At 37.1% G+C, this 22,357-nt stretch overlaps 2 protein-coding genes across 2 annotated transcripts; one reads left to right on the forward strand and one right to left on the reverse strand.

Annotated features, from left to right (window-relative positions):
• Positions 1–13,552: 13,552 nt before the first annotated feature.
• Positions 13,553–14,613, forward strand: LOC111883557 (dormancy-associated protein homolog 4). The gene is made up of 3 exons (XM_023879878.3): positions 13,553–14,022; positions 14,109–14,208; positions 14,351–14,613. The coding sequence occupies exons 1-3, from the start codon at positions 13,767–13,769 to the stop codon at positions 14,376–14,378; spliced, it is 384 nt and encodes a 127-aa protein (XP_023735646.1). The 5' UTR covers positions 13,553–13,766; the 3' UTR covers positions 14,379–14,613.
• A 130-nt stretch (positions 14,614–14,743) lies between these two features.
• LOC111883556 (uncharacterized) lies at positions 14,744–15,750 on the reverse strand. Its single transcript, XM_023879877.3, has 4 exons — positions 15,484–15,750; positions 15,319–15,405; positions 15,115–15,234; positions 14,744–15,031 (listed from the first exon to the last, which is right to left on the reverse strand). Exons 1-4 carry the CDS (start codon positions 15,586–15,588, stop codon positions 14,909–14,911), a joined length of 435 nt encoding a protein of 144 aa, XP_023735645.1. The 5' UTR covers positions 15,589–15,750; the 3' UTR covers positions 14,744–14,908.
• Between the last annotated feature and the right edge of the window lie 6,607 nt (positions 15,751–22,357).

Below are 22,357 nucleotides of genomic sequence, written 5' to 3' on the forward strand. Positions count from 1 at the left end.
ATTGTGTGGATGTAGGAATAATTATGGGCCAATCATTTACTTATTTTAAGAAAGTGATTAATACATATTATTAAATTAAAGATAATTAAAAAATATCATCTAATTTCACTATAAGGGTATTTTAGACAATTAAGATCAATTTAAAAAAGGAAAATTTCATATTTTTAGGGATAATTAATTCTCTTGATTTTAAAATTCTGATTTTTTAATTAATTCAATTTTAACTATAACATAATTTTTAATCTTTAATTAAACCCGATTTTATTTTGTCAGAATGAAATTCTGTTAGAATCATATTCTCTAGGAATGCCAGGATACATATTTCTGTTAGAATGATATTCTATGAGAATGCCAACACTTACTAATAACAAATTTTTGGATACAATTTAAAATTTTCATTGCCTTCTTAAAAAAATAAAAAATTTATATAATATTCTATGACAATGAAATTCACACTAATAACAAACAAAAACATGTATATTATTTCACCTAATTATTCTAGCAGAATATATTATTACATATAGTCCTATCATTTTATTGTAGATTATTCTATCATAATATAACGACGAATAGTTCTTTCTTTTGTGAAGACCATTGACCATTGTTCATATGCATCCCACACGTCACCATCTAATCTTCAAGCCCTTGATCATCATGTTCTTTCCACCTGATGCGTTTCCATGGAATGGAATTCATGATTCCTTGAGTCATTTCAAATACTCCAATACAAAATTAGCATTTTTTAGTGTTCTACTTTTATAAATATAAATCATGCATACCATAATATATCTACTGTGGACACTTGCCAAGATTGATGCACCACAGAAAAAATGAAAATGCAATATAAAACTTCCATCAAGCAAGAGGCCATGGTTTTCCATAGTATTAGATTATAAATTAACAATTTGGAAAAGATTATATATAACTTGACCTACAAAAGTGAGCATTTTTAATAATGATTTTACAGAAGTAGAGCAATAGTCTTCGCAATCACATAATTATCAATTTGATGGTTTTATGGTACAAAATGGGCACCTGTTTATGTCTTCTTAATAGCACGTGGCCCCCTTTAAGAAAAATTATTCATCCATTCGACATCCCCACCTATAGTTACAAAACATTATGATGCTTAAATTATCAATTTGATAGAGATAAAATCTTGATAAGACCAAAACATAAATAATTGGTGGGAATAAGTAAAAAAAGAAAAAGAAAATTGGTAACAGTTGATGGTATGTTTATTAAGCTAAAATAATTTTGTATGATATAGTAACTTGAGAGCTGAAAATGGAGATTCATAAGAGAAACGATTAGCAATGGGGAGGGATTACCAAAACCAAATTCGATCAGTAACTTGGCTATGACATCATTGCTGACAACGTTGACTAACTCTGATCCCCCTCTCTTGATTGAAAGACCACTTCTGCTCAATGGAAACAAAAAGAATGCATCAGATTTGCAAGATTTTGAACTGAGGTCTGAAAAATGCTTTCTTACCCTGATAGTTTTATCATATGAGCCACTATATAGGGTATCTCCTGATGATAGTGTTGGAATAGTGTCTAAGGCTGCAACTATATTAGGCAACTTTGATCCGATTATGCATGGTCCTTTTGGGTTGCCTTCACCATAGCAACTTGACAGGATGATTTATTATGAGAGAATAGATATTATTAATATATTATGAGAATAATATAATGAATAATAATATTGTTATTTGATTAATATAAGTCATAGATTAATTAGTATTAATTTGGTGACTTAAAGAGATTAATTAAATAAGAGGGTATAAACTGTCAATTGTTTGATAGTTACACTTTAGACTGTAAATCCTTTAGGGATAAGGATTGGACGGATTCTAGGGCTTGGGATAGCCTCAAAATCGTCCAAGGTTTATCTATGGTAAGGATTAGGATTGCTTTGAATGAAGATTATCCAACTAGGGTTTAAGGGTGAAACCCTAGGAGTCTACAAGTATAAATAGACCCTTAGGGCATGTGAAATCAGCACCTCTGCTAAAGCAAAGAAACCCTGGCCGATTTCTAGTCCCTCTCCTCTCTCTCAAATCATCCTCCTTGCTAGTTGGTGTTTGTAAGCCATTAGAGGAGTGACAATTGTGACTCTAGAGCTCCAAGACAACAAGATCAAACAAGAGATTCAAATGTAAACTTCTAGATCTGATTTTGTATTGTTCTTATACCTAATTAGTCATTAGAAGTCTTGGATTGAAAGCATGTTTAATTAGAGAAACCTAGATCCAAGCATTAGGGTTTGTATGTGCACATAGGGATGTTCATATGGCCAAAACCCATCAGTGGTATCAAAGACTAGATTGGTTTCTATTAAATTGTTGCTTGTTTGTTTGAATATTATTTGCAAAATTCGATTTTTGAGTTTCTGAGTCATCGACTCGGCGAGTCCCATGGTGGACTCGGCTAGTTGGCCTGACTCGGCGAGTCCCATGGTGCACTCGGTGAGTCCAAGCGTCAGGAAAGGATAAAAACGGGATTTTTTGATATTTATCTTATGGAAACTTGCCTTTATCATATTAGATCAACCCTAATCCGATTTTTTGATATATATGACTATAATCTTGATCTAATTAAAGATATTTATCTATTAATAAAATATTTAATTTCCTTATGTGATAATTAATTAATTATTTTGATTAAATTGGTAATTATCTTGCAAGAAATCATTAAATAAATCAAATATGGATAATTATGGAATTAATTGTTAATTAAGATTATTAGTTATTTGATCCTCCATGTTTTAAATGTTTAAAACTTGCCCTCAAGTTTTGAAATTTATGTTTTGTGATTAAAAGTTTTAATTTAGACAATTTAGATTTCAAACCCTAGAATTTTACAAGTTTAAAATACAACCCTATACTAATATAATATTACAAGATTAATATATATATATATATATATATATATAAATATATATATATATAAATATATATATATATATATATATATATGTATAACTAAAATGCTAGTCTTACCGTTAGTAGGCCTCATTCACGAAGCCGATCTATAAGGTGGGTATAAGGTTGCGGCCTATAAAATGGCACTTAATGGGTGTACACTCACACCCACCGCTTGCTTGATCGGTGGAGGGTCGTTAGCCGAACGGGTAGGATAGGGCAACCTCATCCTCTCATTAAAAGTATAATAAGAAATATAAAGTAACTTTTAAAATTTCCCAATCTTAGTTACTTTAGGAAAAGTGAATTGATGCAATCCCATGAAATTACACTTTGCACCTTGCTAAGAAGTTAGTGGAGCGTGTGTGGTTTACCGGCACACTAATTGGTTCTAAACGAAGGTGGCAAAGGGTGATTCATTGTTTATCATAGTTCGATGGAGCGTGTGTGGTTTACCGGCACATCGAATAGGTGATCGTTACAATGAAGGCACCATGTGAATTTGCATGGTAATTCACACCTGCTTTGTGATCCTCGGTATCCCAGTCACAAACAAGAGGGGCATATCGAGATTTAAACATGCCATTGAAAAGTTTCAATGAATCTCATCTAAACCTAGGAATTCTCAATACATTTAGGACTTAAAGTTATGTTTTTTTATGGTGGAGAATTAGTGAATCGTCATTCACTTACCTTCATATTATTTTCATGTTAGATTACGGCATCCCTTTTCTAATATGTAAATATTGTTGTTGGATCCTAGCCCTAATTTTTCTTATTGGGTGATAATTAGGGATTCATATTCTAATCTATCTTTGTCCTTTCTATTTGTAGATGTCGAACGCAAACAACGTTGCTGCTAGTTCATTCACATTGATGAGCCTTTGTCAAAAGGTTACTTTCGATGGGACGAACTTTAGCGAATGGATAAGATACATTCGCACTATTGCTCGCTATGAGGATAAGGAGTATGTCCTCGATGAGAAGCTCGAGAAAATCAACCCTGAAATCGCTACTCCGACTGAGATGACCGCTTTTGAAACTCACGAGCGTGATGCAACGAAGGTACATTGCATCATGATAGCCACTATGAACTCCGAATTCCAAAAGTCCTATGAGGACATGTACCCGTACGAGATGCACCAAGACTTATTGGAGAGATACCATCAAAACGCGAGACAAGAGCGTTATGAGATTTTCACTAACATGATTTCCGCTAAGATGGGTCATGGAGAGTCTCTTACCGTGCACCTGCAAAAGATGCAAAGGTATGTCAACCGTCTTCGCAAGTTGAATGTTGACTTTGGGGAAGACTTGGCGATCGACATGGTGCTTCACTCTTTGCCTCCAAGCTACAATCAATTTAGGATGACCTACCACATGAACAAAGAAGAGGTCACCCTAAGCAAACTCCAAGGTCTCTTGAGGGTCGCTGAGAGCAACTTCAAGGACAAGTCTCTTGCACCAACTCCCAATCCGCCCGCTGCTCTTGTCTTGGCCATTGGACAAGGAAAGGGAAAGAAGAGGAAGGCCTCGTCTAAGAACTATCGCAAGGTTAAAGCCCGAGATGGTGCCTCTTCTAGTGGGACCAAAGTTGATCTTGCTAAACCCTGCCCTAACCCAAAGGAGGCAGAGTGCCACCACTGCCACAAGATAGGACATTGGAAGAGAAGCTGCCCAGAGTACCTGCAAGCCATCAAGGAAGGAAAGATCAAGCCGTCTTTCGCAGGTATATACACAATTAAATCTAACGATTCATCTCACAATATTTATTGGGTTCTTGATACCGGTTGTGGTTACCACATTTGTTCTAATGTGCAGGGACTAAGAAGAAATAGAGACGTGGAGCATGGAAGGATAAATCTAATCATGGGGAACAGAAGATCGTCGCCTGTGACCAAGATTGGAGTGTATTCTTTAGTGCTTAGGAATGGTTTAAGTTTAGATTTGAACAATTGTTGCTATTCGCCAGAAATGGCTAGAAACATCATTTCATTTCATGGTTTGTTTAGACAAGGTTTTAGATTTTCTTTTAATAATGAGAATGGTTCTATTTTGGCTTATCTAAATGGAGTCTTTTATTTTGAAGCTATACCATGTAATGGAATTTATGAAATTGTTATGATTGTTGATAACTTAGGAAATGATGTTTTAAACATAGATTCTTCCAATAGTATGGATAAAGCATCCTTGTGGCATTGTCGCCTTGGACATGTCAACAAGAAACGCATAGCCCAACTCCAAAAGGATGGAGTGTTGGAGTCATTCGACCTTAGGGAAGATGACACATGCGAGTCTTGTTTGCTTGGAAAGATAACTAAGTCACCCTTCGATGGTTCTTACGAAAGGGGTGAGGGTCTATTGGACCTAATACATACCGATGTATGTGGACCATTTAGATCAACCACGAAGGATGGGAACCGCTTCTACGTGACTTTTACCGATGACTATAGTAGATATGGGTATATCTATTTAATCAAGCAAAAGTCAGAAACCTTTGAAAAGTTCAAAAGTCAGAAACCTTTGAAAAGTTCAAAGAATGAAGTGGAGAATCAATTGGGCAGGAAAATCAAGATGCTTCGATCCGATCGAGGAGGAGAGTACCTAAGTCTTGAATTCCATGATTATCTCAAGGAGTGTGGAATAGTTTCACAATTGACGCCACCTAGGACACCACAATTGAATGGTGTGGCAGAAAGGCGTAATTGAACCTTGTTGGACATGGTTCGCTCTATGATGAGTCGTGCTTTGCTACCTATCTCTTTTTGGGGGTATGCCTTAGAGACCGCCGCCCATATCCTTAACCGAGTCCCTACTAAGAAGGTTGCCAAAACACCTCACGAGATGTGGACAGGGAAAGCTCCCTCGTTGGCACATATCAAGGTTTGGGGTTGTGAGGCGTTCGTAAGACGAGAAACTCACGACAAGCTCGAACCTCATAGTGAGCGATGTATTTTCATCGGCTACCCGCAGAAATCCTTTGGATATCTCTTCTATAGACCGAAGGACAATGTTGTCTTTGTTGCGAGGAGAGGAGTTTTTCGAGAGCGAGAACTTATAAGCCAAGGAGACAGTGGGAGGCAAATCGAGCTTGAAAAGATTCATGAGTCGATAGATGAAGGAACCTCTACCACTGGCACTCAACCCGAGGAGGAAACTCCGGTTGAACCGATTGACGAATCCTTACCTCTTAGACATTCCGATAGAGTTAGAGTTCAACCCCAGTTTTATGGTTTTCATATTACTACCGAAGGGGACACGTATATTAGTGATGGTACACTAATAAATCTTGATGAACCTAATAGCTATAAGGAAGCCATGGCAGGCCCGGAGTCTACGAAATGGAATTTGGTTGATAATGTGCTCGGACGTAAGACCGTTGGGTGCAAATGGATCTTCAAAAAGAAGACCGACGTGGATGGAAACATACACACATATAAAGCGCGATTGGTCGTGAAGGGCTTTACTCAAACTCCCGGAGTTGACTATGATGAGACCTTCTCACCAGTTGCGAAGATAAAATCTATTAGAGTGATGCTAGCAATTGCCGCATTTCATGATTATGAGATTTGGCAAATGGATGTCAAGACCGCTTTCCTTAACGGGAAGTTGGCTGAGGATGTTTACTTGGCTCAGCCAGAGGGGTTTGTGGATCCGAAGCACCCGAATAGAGTGTGTAAGCTTGAGAAGTCAATTTATGGACTTAAGCAAGCATCTCGCAGATGGAATCTTTGCTTCGATGAGAAAGTCAAAGAATTTGGATTTGTACGAAGCGAAGATGAATCATGTGTATATGTCAAAGCCAGTGGGAGTATAGTTAGCTTTCTCGTTTTGTATGTTGATGACATACTACTCATAGGAAACGACATCCCGACTCTGCAGGAAGTTAAGTCCTGGCTCGGGAAGTGCTTCACTATGAAGGACCTCGGAGAGGCTTCCTATATTTTGGGAATAAGGATAGTAAGAGAAAGAAGTAAGAGACTGATAGGACTTAGTCAGAACACTTACTTAGAGAAGGTACTAAAACGTTTTAGTATGCAAAACTCGAAGAAGGGAGAATTATCGATAAAAAGTAATGCCAAGTTGAGTAAGACTCAAAGTCCGAGTACCGAAGCTAAAATAGCAGAAATGAGTCGAGTACCATACGCTTCCGCAGTTGGCTCAATCATGTATGTTATGACTTGTACTCGCCCTGATGTAGCCTTTGCTTTGAGCATGGTTAGTAGATATCAAGGGAACCCTGGCAGAGCTCACTGGATTGCGGTGAAGAATATCCTTAAGTACCTTCGGAGGACGAAGGAATGGTTCTTAGTCCTCGGAGGGAGTGATGACTTGAAGGTGCAAGGGTATAGTGACACCAGCTTTCAGACCGACAGGGACAACTACCGTTCGCAGTCGGGCTGGGTCTTTACCCTGAATGGAGGAGCAGTGACTTGGAAGAGTTCCAAGCAGGAAACCGTAGCTGATTCAACACGCGAATCAGAGTACATTGCAGCGAGCGAAGCGTCGAAGGAGGCAATATGGCTGAAGAACTTCATTGGTGACCTTGGAGTTGTACCTACCATAAAGGAGCCCATGGAGATTTTCTGTGATAATGAAGGAGCGGTTGCCTTGACCAAGGAACCGAGAGATCATGGTAAATCACGACACATAGACAGAAAATATCACTTTATTAGACATCGTGTAGAAGAAGGACAACTCGTAGTGAAGAGGATATCATCGGAAGATAACCTAGAAGATCCGCTTACGAAGGGACTGAGTAGGGTTAAGCACTTGCAGCATGCTAGGAGTATTGGGCTGAAGGATGATATTAGCATAGATTAGATAGTATTAGAAACGTGTAATAGATAAATGTAATTAGCATTTGATGATTAAATAAAAGAGTATTATTTATGAGTAATGTTACTGTCTTATGTTAATTGTTTAACTATTGTTTCATTTTGCATGTTTTGACTTCCAGAATAATTGAGTTTATTAAGAATAATCGAATTATTCAAAATTGTCCACAATCGTTCATATGTTGGAAGTAGATATGAATGAAGAAAGTCATGAATTGGTGTGTAGATTGTCTAAATGGTATTAGACATAGCAAAGGGTTGTTGCAACGTTCATGAGTGCTTATAAACTAGTTTTGAGCATTGGAACAAACCCACGCTTGCTGGAATCACCTTATGGAATATGATAGAAAAGGGGTGATCGCCAGACGATAATATCATATAGTCTTAAAACCTAGATATATGGTTTGTTATTTGTTAATTGATTGTACATTGATAATGTGAAAACGCATCAGGAACTCGGTGTTATAAAACGCATTGTTGTGTATAGTTAATTAATGAATAAGTAAACGCATATAAGTCGAAGTTTATCTGTGACTTTTATCCCAAGAGGGTAAAAGCGATATCTCGGCCGCTCGATGATTTGATTTGACTTATGTGCCGGGCCCGGTCAGAACTGAATTGATGTGTTCAATTAAGTTCTATGTCGAATAAATCGGAGATCGAGAAACCAAAATGCTAGACTAATCATTCCATAGAATTGTTAGCATGATATCTAACAGAGGACTGTACGATCCCTTATCTAAAGGACAAGATTGATTAGATCAGAGTTTGACAGCGTCTTTGAGAGCTACGATTGCAAATCGAATTGTACTTGTGCATATAGTTACTAGACTTATCCAAGTGGGAGACTGTTGGAATAGTGTCTAAGGCTGCAACTATATTAGGCAAGTATTTGATCCGATTGTGCATGGTCCTTTTGGGTTGCCTTCACCATAGCAACTTGACAGGATGATTTATTATGAGAGAATAGATATTATTAATATATTATGAGAATAATATAATGAATAATAATATTGTTATTTGATTAATATAAGTCATAGATTAATTAGTATTAATTTGGTGACTTAAAGAGATTAATTAAATAAGAGGGTATAAACTGTCAATTGTTTGATAGTTACACTTTAGACTGTAAATCCTTTAGGGATAAGGATTGGATGGATTCTAGGGCTTGGGATAGCCTCAAAATCGTCCAAGGTTTATCTATGGTAAGGATTAGGATTGCTTTGAATGAAGATTATCCAACTAGGGTTTAAGGGTGAAACCCTAGGAGTCTACAAGTATAAATAGACCCTTAGGGCATGTGAAATCGGCACCTCTGCTAAATCAAAGAAACCATGGCCGATTTCTAGTCCCTCTCCTCTCTCTCAAATCATCCTCCTTGCTAGTTGGTGTTTGTAAGCCATTAGAGGAGTGACAATTGTGACTCTAGAGCTCCAAGACAACAAGATCAAACAAGAGATTCAAAGGTAAACTTCTAGATCTGATTTTGTATTGTTCTTATACCTAATTAGTCATTAGAAGTCTTGGATTGAAAGCATGTTTAATTAGAGAAACCTAGATCTAAGCATTAGGGTTTACATGTGCACATAGGGATGTTCATATGGCCAAAACCCATCAGATAGAACAATCAAGCTAGTGACTGCCTTTGTATGTTCTCGAATCTCTTGAGTAAGACGAAGAACACTTCCTTTACAAGCCCAGATCTTGGTTTTTTCAGCAAGAATTTAAAGAAAGAAACAAATTTTTATCCGTGGTAATGGAAGATGATACATTTAGTTTTATGGGTATATATGATAAACAAAAGTACCTTTATCATACCATTTGAATGGTCTGAAAAGATCTTGTCATTAAGGCATACTATCGATAGAACAACTCCATTAACACTGCAATCTTCTTGGACCAACTCTTTATGATTCCATAGTTCCTGATGACAGGAAGAACAACTATGATCAGGACTCAGGAATTGAATTTTACTTCTTATTATTGTTCTAGATTATGAAAGCAAAACAAAAAAGTAGAAACTTACTGGACTAGATTCACTCTCTTGTGGAAAAACTTTGAGCATTTCAACTGCTATTGTAGATGATTTCTTCAAAGATGGAGTGGATGTGTCTCTAGATCTCTGCGATAGAGAGACAATGATGGGGGTGGGGGTCTGCGCCACTTTTTTCCTGTGATGGGGAGGATACAAACCACGCCGGAAAATTGACGATCGGTGGCCTCATTTGGTTAGTGTGGTGGAGGTGTGTGTCTATGGTGATAAACTGGTGAAGGTTTTGGTAGTAACTAGAGGGCAGCACTCATAGACTGCGACACTGGTGGTGACTGATGGTGTTAGGTTGCATTGGTGGCTGATTATGTCGGTCGACGAAGCAGACAACTATGACCCTCTAATCTTCTTCAATCATTGATGTTTAGGGTTATAAATATGAACGAGGCGTGAATTAAACTTGATTTTCAATTTAAATGGTTATTAATTCATTTAGAAATTAACATAAATAATTAATAGTTAAGATTATAAAAATACCCTTGTATAGATTTTTTAAATGATTGGCCTACATTGATTCCTACATCCACACAATAAATAGTTAGAATACATGAACTTAGCTCTCTCTCTCTCTCTCTCTCTCTCTCTATATATATATATATATATATATATATATATATATATATATATATATATATATATATATAGGTTTTGAAAGCTTAAATAGTCTTTTTTTTTTCAATGTAACATTTTTACACTTACAAGATGTACATCTTAATGGATATTTTATATAACATAGCATCCTAATATGTAATTAAAAAATTCTTACTTTTTTCTAGTAATGTCTGTTTTTTATTAGATGTAGTTATTTCTAATATCTAAAGTCGTATAGTTGTTAATGTATAGATAAATGAAAAGTCTTTTAAAAGGCATGACACCTTTTCCATGACATATTTGGTGTGATTTCATAACAATTCCTCAAGGCCAAATTAACAAACTAAACTTGTTGGAGATTCTCGATTATATGCCGACCTACTAGAAAAAGCCTACACTATGTAGTTAGTTTGTTTGGCGATGATATATTGGTTTGTGGAAAACACATTATCTAAGTTTCAAGTCTAGCAATGACATTGTGGAGTTACCAACATGTTAGTCTTACTCCTTTAATATAGAATCCTTGCTAAATGGTATGTTTTATGATCTTAACAAGTTGTCGGGTGGACACAGCCTCAGCCGAGGGAACTTTGCCTTGGGAAGCCTTCCAAACAAAACCCAACACCTTTATCAGAATTTCTTTGCGCCAAGTGACAACAGGGTTGGACTCAGCAATGAGATTCTAATTGACCATCACGCTAAGAGACTCCACTTTGTAAGCAAGTAGCTCCAAAATTGTATTCTATAATCATTAGTATTACTTACTAATGATTATAGAATACAATTTTGGAGCTACTTGCTTACAAAGTGGAGTCTCTTAGGGTAATGGTCGATCAGATCCCATTGATGAGTCCAACCCTATTGTCACTTAGCGCAAATAAATTCTGATAAAGGTGTTGGGTTTTGTTTGGAAGGCTGCCCAAGGTAAAGTTCCCTAAGTTGAGGCTCTATCCACCCGTGGTGTTCCTGTTCGGTCGACGGCTTGTGGCCGATGTGGTGGTCTCGAGGATGCGGATCATATCCTGGTCTCATGCTTGTTTGCTTCTCAGGTGCATGCTTGGATCGGTTTTTACTATGGTGTTTCGATATCTCCCCACGTCAGCATCAGGGGTCTTTTAGAGTTTGTGAATCATTGGGGGTAGATGTCCAAAAAAAGATTGATCCTTACCATGATCATATATTGCCTTCTATGAAGTCTTTGGAAAGCCAGAAATGAGAGAGTTTTTAACAAGCGTATTGTTTCCACTTCTATGTTTATGGATAATGTCATTTCTTAGTTTTCTTTTGGGCAAAGCATAGGGGTAATTTGGGATTTGTAATTGGTCTAATTGGTGTTTTTCCCTCTTTTCCTATTTGTAAGGATGTTTACTTTGTTTTTTTTCCCTGCCTTGCTTCTTGCTAGGTGTTGGTGTTTTCTAATGCATTAGCCATTTCCAATAAAAATATTAATAAGTTGTCGGGTATCTAATTTATCTATCACATATTACTCCTTGGGATTGGAATGATCAATGATACGATCCAGTGGATTTTCTAAATGTTAATCTTTTGGGATTTTGACAAACCTACGAAAAAAATGATAAAACCAGTTCGAAGCCAATGCGATTATGATAAACTGGCTTTAAACAATACTTGTTTGAATCCGATCGATCCGCATCAATTCTTTATCATTTATGTACACCTCTAGATTAAAGGTGCACGAACCAAATCAAATTTGGCCTACAAAAGTCAAAACCAAATTGAGTTAAAACCGGTTTACGAACAAAAATATCCAAACCTCTAGAAACTAGCTATGATCGATTTGTAACCGATTTAAAAAACTAAATAAATAAATAAATAAATAACCTACTTTTTTCCAGTTTTTTGTATTTGTTGAACTTGCTTTCATTAACGGAATTTAATGAACTTTACATTGTTGATAAAAAAACGAGCCAATAAGTAAATATCATCAATATGCCATCAACTAAGGTATTTTGCAAACATTTAAGACGTGAAAAAACCCTTTTAATTAAGAGACCGTTAGTGGTTTAAAACGTTTTTTTTTTTAACTTTTAATTTTTTGAAAAATATTTTCCCAACATCTGAGATAACACAAGGGGTGAAAGTCAGACATGAAAAACCCTTAAAAGTTAAAACTTTGTATAAATAAAATCTTGAACAAATAATGGATGAAAACAAATATTTATGAAACTTGTTTTTTTATTAGTTTTTAAACTGGTTTTAATTGTAAAATTAACTGCCGAATCAATTTCAAACCGAACTGTTTTTAACCAAATCGCTTCCTAAATCAGATTGGATCGAATTTTAAATTGGTTTCCGAAAATAAATAGAGAGTTTGTTCAATGAACAAGTCATCAACTCTAGATGCTTGGCAGCCCAATAGTAATGTAACATTGGATTGGATTCTATTTGGGCTTAACAATCACATATTTGTCTAGTTAGTCCCTAACTCATTAGACCATACGGTGTGGGTCGTGTTATCAGCTGTTATGGCTGAGTTGGCACCTCATAACCTCGTTATAACACCTTGAACACCACCTCCAAATGGTGTTATGACATAAAATGTGATAATGGCAACGAGCTTCAACATGGAAAACTAGCCGATCACATTCTTCTCATTCTCTTTCTATCTTTTGCTCTTAACATGTCATAACACGTTATAATATAGAAACACCATTTCTTATATGGTGCCAAACAGTGGCGGACGTAAACTGTTTTAGTAGCGGTGTCTCTCATACTTCAAGCGGGTGCACCTAACGAAAAAACCAAAAAATAAAATAAAATTTTACCCTGCGTGCCCGAAATTAAGCAGTGGCCTGGGACCCCAAATATCCCGCTAAGGTCCGCACTCGTGTTAAGATGATGTAAGAGTGAGGAGACATGTTAATTGGTGTTATAAGATTGGCCCATCCCCAATACTCTTAGGGATCTTATCTCAATCGTAACTTTGCTTCACGTATCATTTATGGTTGTTGCCTATACGATTATTTTGTACCAAACAAAATAAGCAAACAACTGTCTCATTTGAGCCATCGAATCGCATCCTTCATCCTCCTCCTCTCACCATCTTTCTCTCTTTCCATTACATCTATAAATACTCCATTACTTCCATTCGTCCGGAAATAAATCTAATTTCTGTTTAGATATTAATAATAATAATAATAAACGCTTCCACTTTTTGTAACAGTCGTATTCGGGTGGCGCCACCGCTCTCCGCCGTCTTCCCTTCCATAGTTAAAGGAAACGCACCTAATTCGGGTTGTTACAGGAAAGATACGAAGAACAATACATATTAGTTTGTACATTGTAGTTGATTAGTACGTAACCTAATTAATTATAACAATAATTCTTCAAATCAATCATGGGTTTTCTCCATAATCTCTGGGACGAAACGCTCGCCGGCCCCACCCCTGACTCCGGCATCGGAAAGCTTCGTAAATACAAGTCTCTCCGCGTCCGTTCCGGCAGCAATATCGATCCTTCAAACGCCGACGATATCTCTCCGGTTTCCCGCAGCATCACCATCCTCCGAAGCAACAGCCTCTCCGCCTCTTCTGATTCAGGATCCTCCCCCTCTTCTCCCTCCACCCCCGTCACCCCCGGCTCAACATTCTCACGTAAGCCCTGCAAACACACACACACACACATTCACACACATCAATTCATGTATCTCTTAGTTTCGTTTTCTTGCTTTGTTCATCAGCAACAAGTCCTGGCGGGAATATCAAGAAATTGACCCGAGCAAAGTCAACTGCCGGCGGCACGCATTCTTCGAGGACAAAACATCCTACGGGTTATGATTGGTATATGACTATATCTCTAACATTAATCATTTAATCGTGATATTGGATTCACAAAAGTTGAGTTATATTTAATAAAGGAACTGATCTTGTTTTTGGAGAAAGGTTAATCTTTTTAATTTCTTTCTTCATGGTATAATTGCAGGATTGTTTTGAGTGCATTGGATCGTTGAAATATACGAAACCGTTGAGTTTCGGCTTCCATGAGAAATCTCTATATGTATATATATTAAAAAAAAAATCTTTTCCCAAATCTCCTATATAAAAATCTGTACATATATTAGGTATAATTATATATATTTATATCGCAGCCCATGATATGATCGATGTGGCGGATGGTTTCCTTTGTTTTTTTCTTCTTCTTTTTTCTTTTGTGTACATATGATTTAAGGTTATATATGCTGAACTTGGTTTGTAAAATGTGGTGTAATAACTTGGTTTGTAAAATGTGGTGTAATGACTAATAAATTTTTTGTGATTTCTGAATAACATATTTGAAGCTTCCATATGTTTGTAAATATCCATGCATGCAAGAAAGTTTCATGCTGATCTTTTCAGTAAAATGGAAATTTATTAGTACGACATCGTCAGAAACGAATTACAAACCCTCAAAAATCATCAGAAAGGAAAGAAACCAAGCAAATTTGGTTATATATATCTGATCATATATATATATAGGTGTTGCATGCATAAGTTTAAAAGCTTAAGCATCTGTCTTCACTTTCTCGATCAGATCAGCAGCATCTTGAACAGTCGAAATGTTCTCAGCTCCACTTTCGCCAATTGACACTCCAAACTTTTCTTCCAAAGCCATCATAATCTCAACCTGTTCAATGATATATCCATTGAATTATAATAGTGGTTTGAGTTTAATTGATTCGATTCAAATCAAATCAAAACAAAACTTACAGTGTCGAGAGAATCAGCACCAAGATCGGCGAATTTGGTTGCGGGAGCGACTGTGCTCTCATCAATCGACAACTGATTAGCAATGGTGGCCTGCACTATTTTGAGCGTCTCTGGTTGAGCCTGTGGGTAGAAGATGACGATGATTATTCCTTTTGATTAACAAATGCGAAAGAACAAATAAGATTTAAGTTTTCTTAATCTTACAATGGAGCATGAAATGGTGGTCTTGAAGCAGTGAGACACTGGTGATGATCTTTTCTCTGCCTTCAAGATCACAAATCTTTGTCCACCCTGTAACAAAAAAGTTTCAGAGAACACATGGAATTAATAAAGATTGAAAATTGAATAGAATAGCACCCAGAAAGTTACAGAGATCATGGAGACGCTAGCAAATTGGGTGCATTGGATTCTGGGAGTTGTGGGAAGAAGAAGGGTGGATGAAGGAGCAGCGGAAGTTGAAAGAAGGGAAGCCATGGGAACTGGAAAACTGAAGAATTAATGGATTTGATTATTTGTTGAAGGTATTGAAAAGGGAAAGAGGTGGGAGATAATTTATAAAGAGTGGGTATGTAAGAAAGGCGACGCTTACAAGAGGACAGCCTTGAATTTTAGTTTTGGGCGATGAAAACCATGAATATTTGTCAAAATGAAAAGTTTACATGAACTACTGCCAAAAGTGCTAAGCTGTTTTTTATTCATTATTTGGATTTTATACAAGTGTGTCATCACTTTGATCAAAACGGGGATGTAGCTCACATGGTAGAGCGCTCGCTTTGCATGCTGTTCTTTCACTTTGTACTTCATAGATTTTCGAATAATTTTTATATCTAGTAAGTCATTGAACATAAAACGAAAACAATTTTTTGAACCAACTTAAAGATAAAACAATTTCCTTCTTGTATTACAATTTTTTGAACCAACTTGTTGAAAAATATACAATTCTACAAACAATTTTTGAACCAAAATAATTGCTCGGATATGGACAATTTTAGGGAGCCAAATGAGGAGGAAAGTGGGTCATGGTGGTGATGTTCTTGTCACCAAGGCTAAAACTATTATTATGAATTTCGATGGTCTAATGACTAATGGTCTCCATCAAATATTCGAAGACCTCAAATAAACTTGTTTTTCTGGATTTCTATATAAATTAATTTATATCCATTTAATATGAGTATTTCCCAAAGCAGTAAACTTTTCTTCGGTTGTAATTAAATAATTACAATTTATTTGATATTATTATTTAAAAGGTTAAGGTTGAAGTCTTAAAAGTTTAAGTTAGAGACCTTGTTTGTAACTTTAACTTAACATTATTAATTTATGTTGGACCTCTTATATGTAAAAATATTTATTATTTGAGGTCAAACTAAATATAAGGATAGTTGTCGTTCAAAAAAAATGTAAGGAACTTGAATAGTAAAAAAAAAAAATCAAATAACATATATTTTTGCAAAAGATGAAATTGAGGGACTAGTCTTGTCAAATAAGAAAACTTTAGAAGACTTAAGGTCTATCTAGAGTTCTCTATTTCATTTGAACGGTTTTGGGTATAATATGAACCGTATACCACGAGTTAAAATAGTCAAGATGAAATTTGACCCTCCTTGAAATGAAACAGAGAACAGATCAGTGCAAGGCGTCAAGGAGTTAAGGCATGACTTTTGGGGAAAATGGGTGTCACGACGTGACCATGAGGAGGTCACAACGTGACATGTGGAAATGAGAGTCACGACGTGACAATATAATGCTCACGTCGTGAGGATGGTTGCAGCCCAAGACCACGAATTTTAGGGTTTTTTTTCCCTATTTAAGGAACTTATCTAATAATCTAGGGTATCTTCTTCAGCCTCCCTTCATTTCAAACGAAACCCTAGCCCCATCCTTGAGTTCTTGAGCATTTAATGGTGTTTTGGTGACTTGAAGAAGAAAAAGGGTTCATCTTTAGGGCATAGATCCAGCTTGCAAGCTTCATTTGCATCTTCTAGAAACATTTTTGAACCTTTATGAGTAACCAAGATTCAAGCTTTATGATTCCTTGTCGCTAGATCTAGCGTTTTATGCATGATTATTCATGGTTAGATGAGTTAGAGTGTTGGGACTCCATAAAGTTAGCAACTTTATGGGTCCTTAGAGTCCCTTGATGGTTATATGTTATGGATCTAATGTTTGGGTGATGTTTGAGCTCATGCTTGAGGTTTTGACCTCTTTTTCTTCATACATGCCCTAATCTGAGCTCAAGTCTTATATTGGACATGCAAGACCTTAAAGCATCGTTTTTATGGTTTTGGGGTGTTAGGAAGCCTTCTGGAAGAGGTAGATTAGTGGCTTAATGGATTAAGGGGTTTTATTCATCAAAATGTCATTCGAACAGTTCTCGCGACGTGAGGCTATGTCTGTCACGTCGTGAGGATCGAATGACCGCGACTGTTTTGTTTTTAGTGGCTCATGACGTGGCCTATAGATTGTCACGTCGTAAGGGGCAGTTGACCAGTTGATCGTTGACTTTTTTTACCATTGACCGTTGACTTTTTGACCAGTTTAAATTTAAGTTGAAATTTAAGGATATGGGTTGTTGATTAAGGTTCTACCATGTTTTTGTGATTAGAAGGTTTGTGGGAGCAAGCAGTGTAGAAAAGGGAGCGCAACACAGTGTTTCTAGGTTATGCGATTTAGGTGAGTTTTCATCACTGTACCCGTGGGTCGAAGGCACGAATATTGGCTGACTAGATTTCGTTATGTATCCTTGTGTTTAGGATGTTGTTACGTTGTAGTGAGCTATAAGATATATTTATATCCTTATGTGTTAGGATGTAGTAGTAGTGGTATGTTGGTTAGAATACCAGTAAACTGGTTACTATGGCTATGCATTCTAGGGAAATTTGTTGGTAGCAGACTAGTGTGTTGTGAGGGGTCTAGTCGGTGGTAGTGAGTTGTATGATCAGTAGTTTCCTGTATTTTTGTGCCTACTTGATTTGTTGATTATTTATATATCAACATATTGTAGAAGTTGTGTTGAGGCAGCAGGCCAACAAACCCAGTATGCATGTTTTATATATGTTTTTGTTGTGTGGGGTATTTTAGGGGAACTCACTAAGCTTCATGCTTACCCAACTGTTATTGTTTTCAGGTATCATTGATGATCGTGAGAAGGCGAATACATGCCTATGTACATTCATCAGTAGCAATGAAGATTTCGCGTTTACTATAATACTCTGATTTTTAAACAATGTACTTTAGAACAATTTGTTTTCTTAACTTGTGTTTGGAAAATGAGCACTTTCACCTTAATTAAAAATGAAAAATTTTGCTTGTGAAAATGGGACGTTACAAATTGGTATCAGAGCCTTTGTTTGAGGGTAGGGATGAACATATGCACCGGGGAACCGGCCGGAACCTATACCGGAACCAGAACCTGATGGAACCTGTAACATCCCAAAAATCAGGGGTAGAAATTTCATTTTTAATATAACTAAAACATTGATACCATTTAATTCAAACAATTAAATCATAGTCAATCAAATCGTTTATCAGAGTTTATCCCAAAATCATTCATTGCGGAAATCATAGGTGTGTGCACTGCGATCAACCCGAGCTCTTCCTTTCCAAAACAATGATACCTGAAACCATAAACAAACCTGTAAGCACAAAGCTTAGTTAGTTTCCTAGAGCATACCATTCACACAAACCACATACACATATCCTGTTAGCTATAAAAGCTACACACATATCATATATACTGTCAGCTATAAAAGCTACACACATATCATATATACTGTTAGCTATAAAAGCTACCATATATCACATAAGCCCTGCATACATAAAACCTGTAATAGTGCCATGGGCTACCCCACATGGTCTTTACCTAAGACTGCCATGGGCTCCCCCACATGGTCTTACATCCAATGTAATGGGCTACCCCACATGGTCTTTAACTAGGACTGCCATGGGCTACCCCACATGGTCTTACATCCAATGTCACGGGCTTCCCCCGGGCTCTTCCCTGAAAATACCATATATAACCAAATAGCATATCATGCATCACATAAATATCTACACATAACACGTACATAAACCTGTAACGATGTCGTGACTACCCCCAGGGTCTTATACCATTGTGTCATGGGATACCCCACATAGTCTTCCATGCAAGTATCACAAAGACAACTAGCATATCACATAATTACCAGCATACCACCTAGCATAAAGCTAACTATCATATCACACAACATAAGATGGGTCGGCCTTGGTGCCTTAGACCCATTGGTATGGTGAGAAGACTCACCTATAACTGTCGGCTGAAGAAATAAGATCACGCTGCTCCAACCACCGACACGAACTCCTCTACTGGTCAACACCAAATAACTGAACTCAATAAATACCAATAATTACCAAAATACCCCTAGAAGTCAACTGGTCAACTCTTGGTCAAAGTCAAACTCCTTAGTCAAAGTCAAACTTCCTGATTGACTCTACTCGCCGAGTCAACCCGCTGAATCGTCGAGTCCAAGAATCTTTGAGTCCCATCCTACTCAACTCACCGAGTCGTCCCTCGACTCACCGATTCACGACTTTACCAAAAAAGGTTAGGGTTCCATGACCAGACTCGCCGAGTCCAAGGCAATCTTCAACAGACTCGTCGAGTTGTTCTTCCAACTCGCCGAGTTCATGCACATATTCATACAACTTGTCGAGTACACTCATGTGACTCGCTGAGTATCTTCAGTTCTCAATCCATTCAGAGGCTTTTCAAACCATGCAGGGGCTCCAATCCATAGATCTACCCTTCTACAAGCTATCCCTCACATAAAGTTGCAAACTTTACATGATACCAAGGAGATATAAGCCCAAAACACACTAGGGCTTGGGTTTTAGACAAAGGGGCTTTACCAACACCCAAGAACTGAAGCTTTATGACATTCTAAGCCATCATGAGTCTAGATCTGGAGCAGCAACCCCAGATCTAACTCCCAAATCCGAGATAGGTCTCAAACCAAGCTAAGGGACTCCCAAAACAACCACCAAGGATAAACCAAAAAGGAAATAGCTTAAGATAAGGCTCCTTACCTCAGAGATGTGCCCAAAACTGATGTAGATCACAGATCTATACAAGCCCTTGATGCTAACTTCCAATTTCTCAAGCTCCTTCCACCAATTTCCTCTTCTAAGCCTCCAATCTCCTCAACAATGAAGCCTCACACGAATTTTTGAGGTTTTTGGAACTCAAAGGGAAGGTAAAGAGGCTGAAGGAGGAACATAACATTCTTTATATAGGGCACAAACCCGGGATTAGGGTTTTGCTCTCTTCAGCATCAACTCGTCGAGTCCAACTACCGACTTGACGAGTTGGTCACTTAACTCGCGAACAAAATACCGCTCTGACTCGGCGAGTCGGAATACCTACTCATCGAGTTCCCTTTTTTATATACACTTTACCCCCTAAACTCTTGATTCTGACTTGGGATGTTACATTTCCTTTCTTGGCCTTTCTGATTTCGGGTGTTACAGAACCAGTCGGGCCGGGACTGGGACGATGAACTTGTGGATTTTTGGAACCGGGAACTGGAACTGGTAGAACCGGCAAAAACCAAAACCATATGTTTCTATTTCTCGAGGACCGATTCCAACATTTGAAGATATGGCAAGAACCGGTAGAACCGACAGTCCAGTTCGGTTCCCAGGCTAGTTCCAGCCGGGTCGGTTCCTTTGTGCATCCCTATTTGAGAGATTTGGATGAAAACTCGTGGGATTCCAAACTCAAACTATGGAGCTGAGAGTTTTGCTAAACATTTTGGAGAATATTCATTTCAAGAGAAGAAAAGAGAATATGTGATGTGTACAGTCAACTGGAGCTCAAAAAGTGATTTCCCAAAATATCCACACATGCTTTATATGTTTTATCTGACTTTTTGTTATATGTGTTATAGTATGATATGCATACTATGAGGAGAGGCCATGACTTTTATAGTACTATTATATTAGCGATGTAGAGATGTAGTCATCTAACATAGTATAGATGACAACCATAGACTCTTTTAGACAATCCAGTGGAACACTGACATGCTCACAACTTATAGGTGGTGAAATACATATTCATCTAGTGTACTCTATCCCTTTATGGTTGCCTTATTGCCATGTATTGTTGAGAAATCCCCGAAGCAGTACTGTCTACCCATTGCTTGTGATGATCCTTAGGATAGGTCCTTAGAGATGAATAATTAAGAATAATGGGAATGGGTAATTGGGTTAATTATTTGATGCAAAAAATATAATTAAATTAATTATCATATTATATGTTGAAAACCCTATGTGCTCACCAGGCTCCCGAGCCTGGCCCACTCAGTTTCTTTGTATCACAGGTAGTAGTACGAAAGTGAAGGGATAGTGATTTTTGAATATGTCGAGACATTTAAGGAGTTTTAGGCCATTAAATAAATTGTTGTAAGGGTGTAAAGACTACTTTATGCTTATGTTTATGTATCGATTATGACATCCCAAGCTCTTAAATATTAATGAAAAACATTTCTTTATAAATACTTTTGATATTGAGATCATTTCACATTAATAATGTTTTGGACAAATTATGCACTAATAAAAGAATACTTTGTTTTAAATAATCATATAGAGAAAGTTTTTAATTGGTTGTAAAATTAGGGATGTCACGTGAAGTTAGGCCTAAGACCATTCATATTCCTTGATGAGATTAAAACTTAATCTTGAAGATCGATTAGATCTTAAACAGGTAAAATAATGATTAAACAGCAAGAACACGAAAATAAAGAACAAGTCAAGAATGAATCAAACGAGTCGAATGATTAAACTTAAACCCTCAGAAGAGCTCGATCAAGAACATCAACTGTAGAGGGTTAAAAGGTTTACAAGGAACGATAAAGAAAATCAAAGCTATCGTAATTCTCTCTATTGTATTCTAGATCGTTAACCTAATTATGCATGCAAGCATATACTTATATAAAAAACCTAACAGGCTCTCGGTTGGACAGGCCCAAACCGGAGTACAAAATAAACGGACTAACAGTCGAGCCCAATGACGCAATCTTCAAACGAATCTTTAACCCAACAATCTCCCCCTTTGCGTCAATTGGAGCGAGATTTTCACTTGTTACTTGGGCCAGCAGCGGTGGCAGGTACTTTCTTCTTCACGGTATTAAACAGACGCGAGATAAGAGCCAGTATCGTCTGTCTAAACCTAATGTACCATTGGATCATATCGTTGAAGTATTTAACATCA

This window comes from Lactuca sativa, chromosome 4 (genome assembly GCF_002870075.4).
Source record: "Lactuca sativa cultivar Salinas chromosome 4, Lsat_Salinas_v11, whole genome shotgun sequence".
Lineage (NCBI taxonomy): Eukaryota > Viridiplantae > Streptophyta > Magnoliopsida > Asterales > Asteraceae > Lactuca > Lactuca sativa.

What these genes read in the sequence shown, in the direction of transcription:
- LOC111883557 (XM_023879878.3), top strand. Translation starts at nt 13,767, where the DNA reads ATGGGTTTTCTCCATAATCTCTGGGACGAAACGCTCGCCGGCCCCACC. An exon ending in CCCCGGCTCAACATTCTCAC is followed by an intron (nt 14,023 to 14,108) that starts GTAAGCCCTGCA and finishes TTTGTTCATCAG; the next exon opens with CAACAAGTCCTGGCGGGAAT. An exon ending in CATCCTACGGGTTATGATTG is followed by an intron (nt 14,209 to 14,350) that starts GTATATGACTAT and finishes GTATAATTGCAG; the next exon opens with GATTGTTTTGAGTGCATTGG.
- LOC111883556 (XM_023879877.3), bottom strand. Translation starts at nt 15,588, where the DNA reads ATGGCTTCCCTTCTTTCAACTTCCGCTGCTCCTTCATCCACCCTTCTT. An exon ending in CTAGCGTCTCCATGATCTCT is followed by an intron (nt 15,406 to 15,483) that starts GTAACTTTCTGG and finishes TTTTTGTTACAG; the next exon opens with GGTGGACAAAGATTTGTGAT. An exon ending in GTGCTGATTCTCTCGACACT is followed by an intron (nt 15,032 to 15,114) that starts GTAAGTTTTGTT and finishes ATCATTGAACAG; the next exon opens with GTTGAGATTATGATGGCTTT.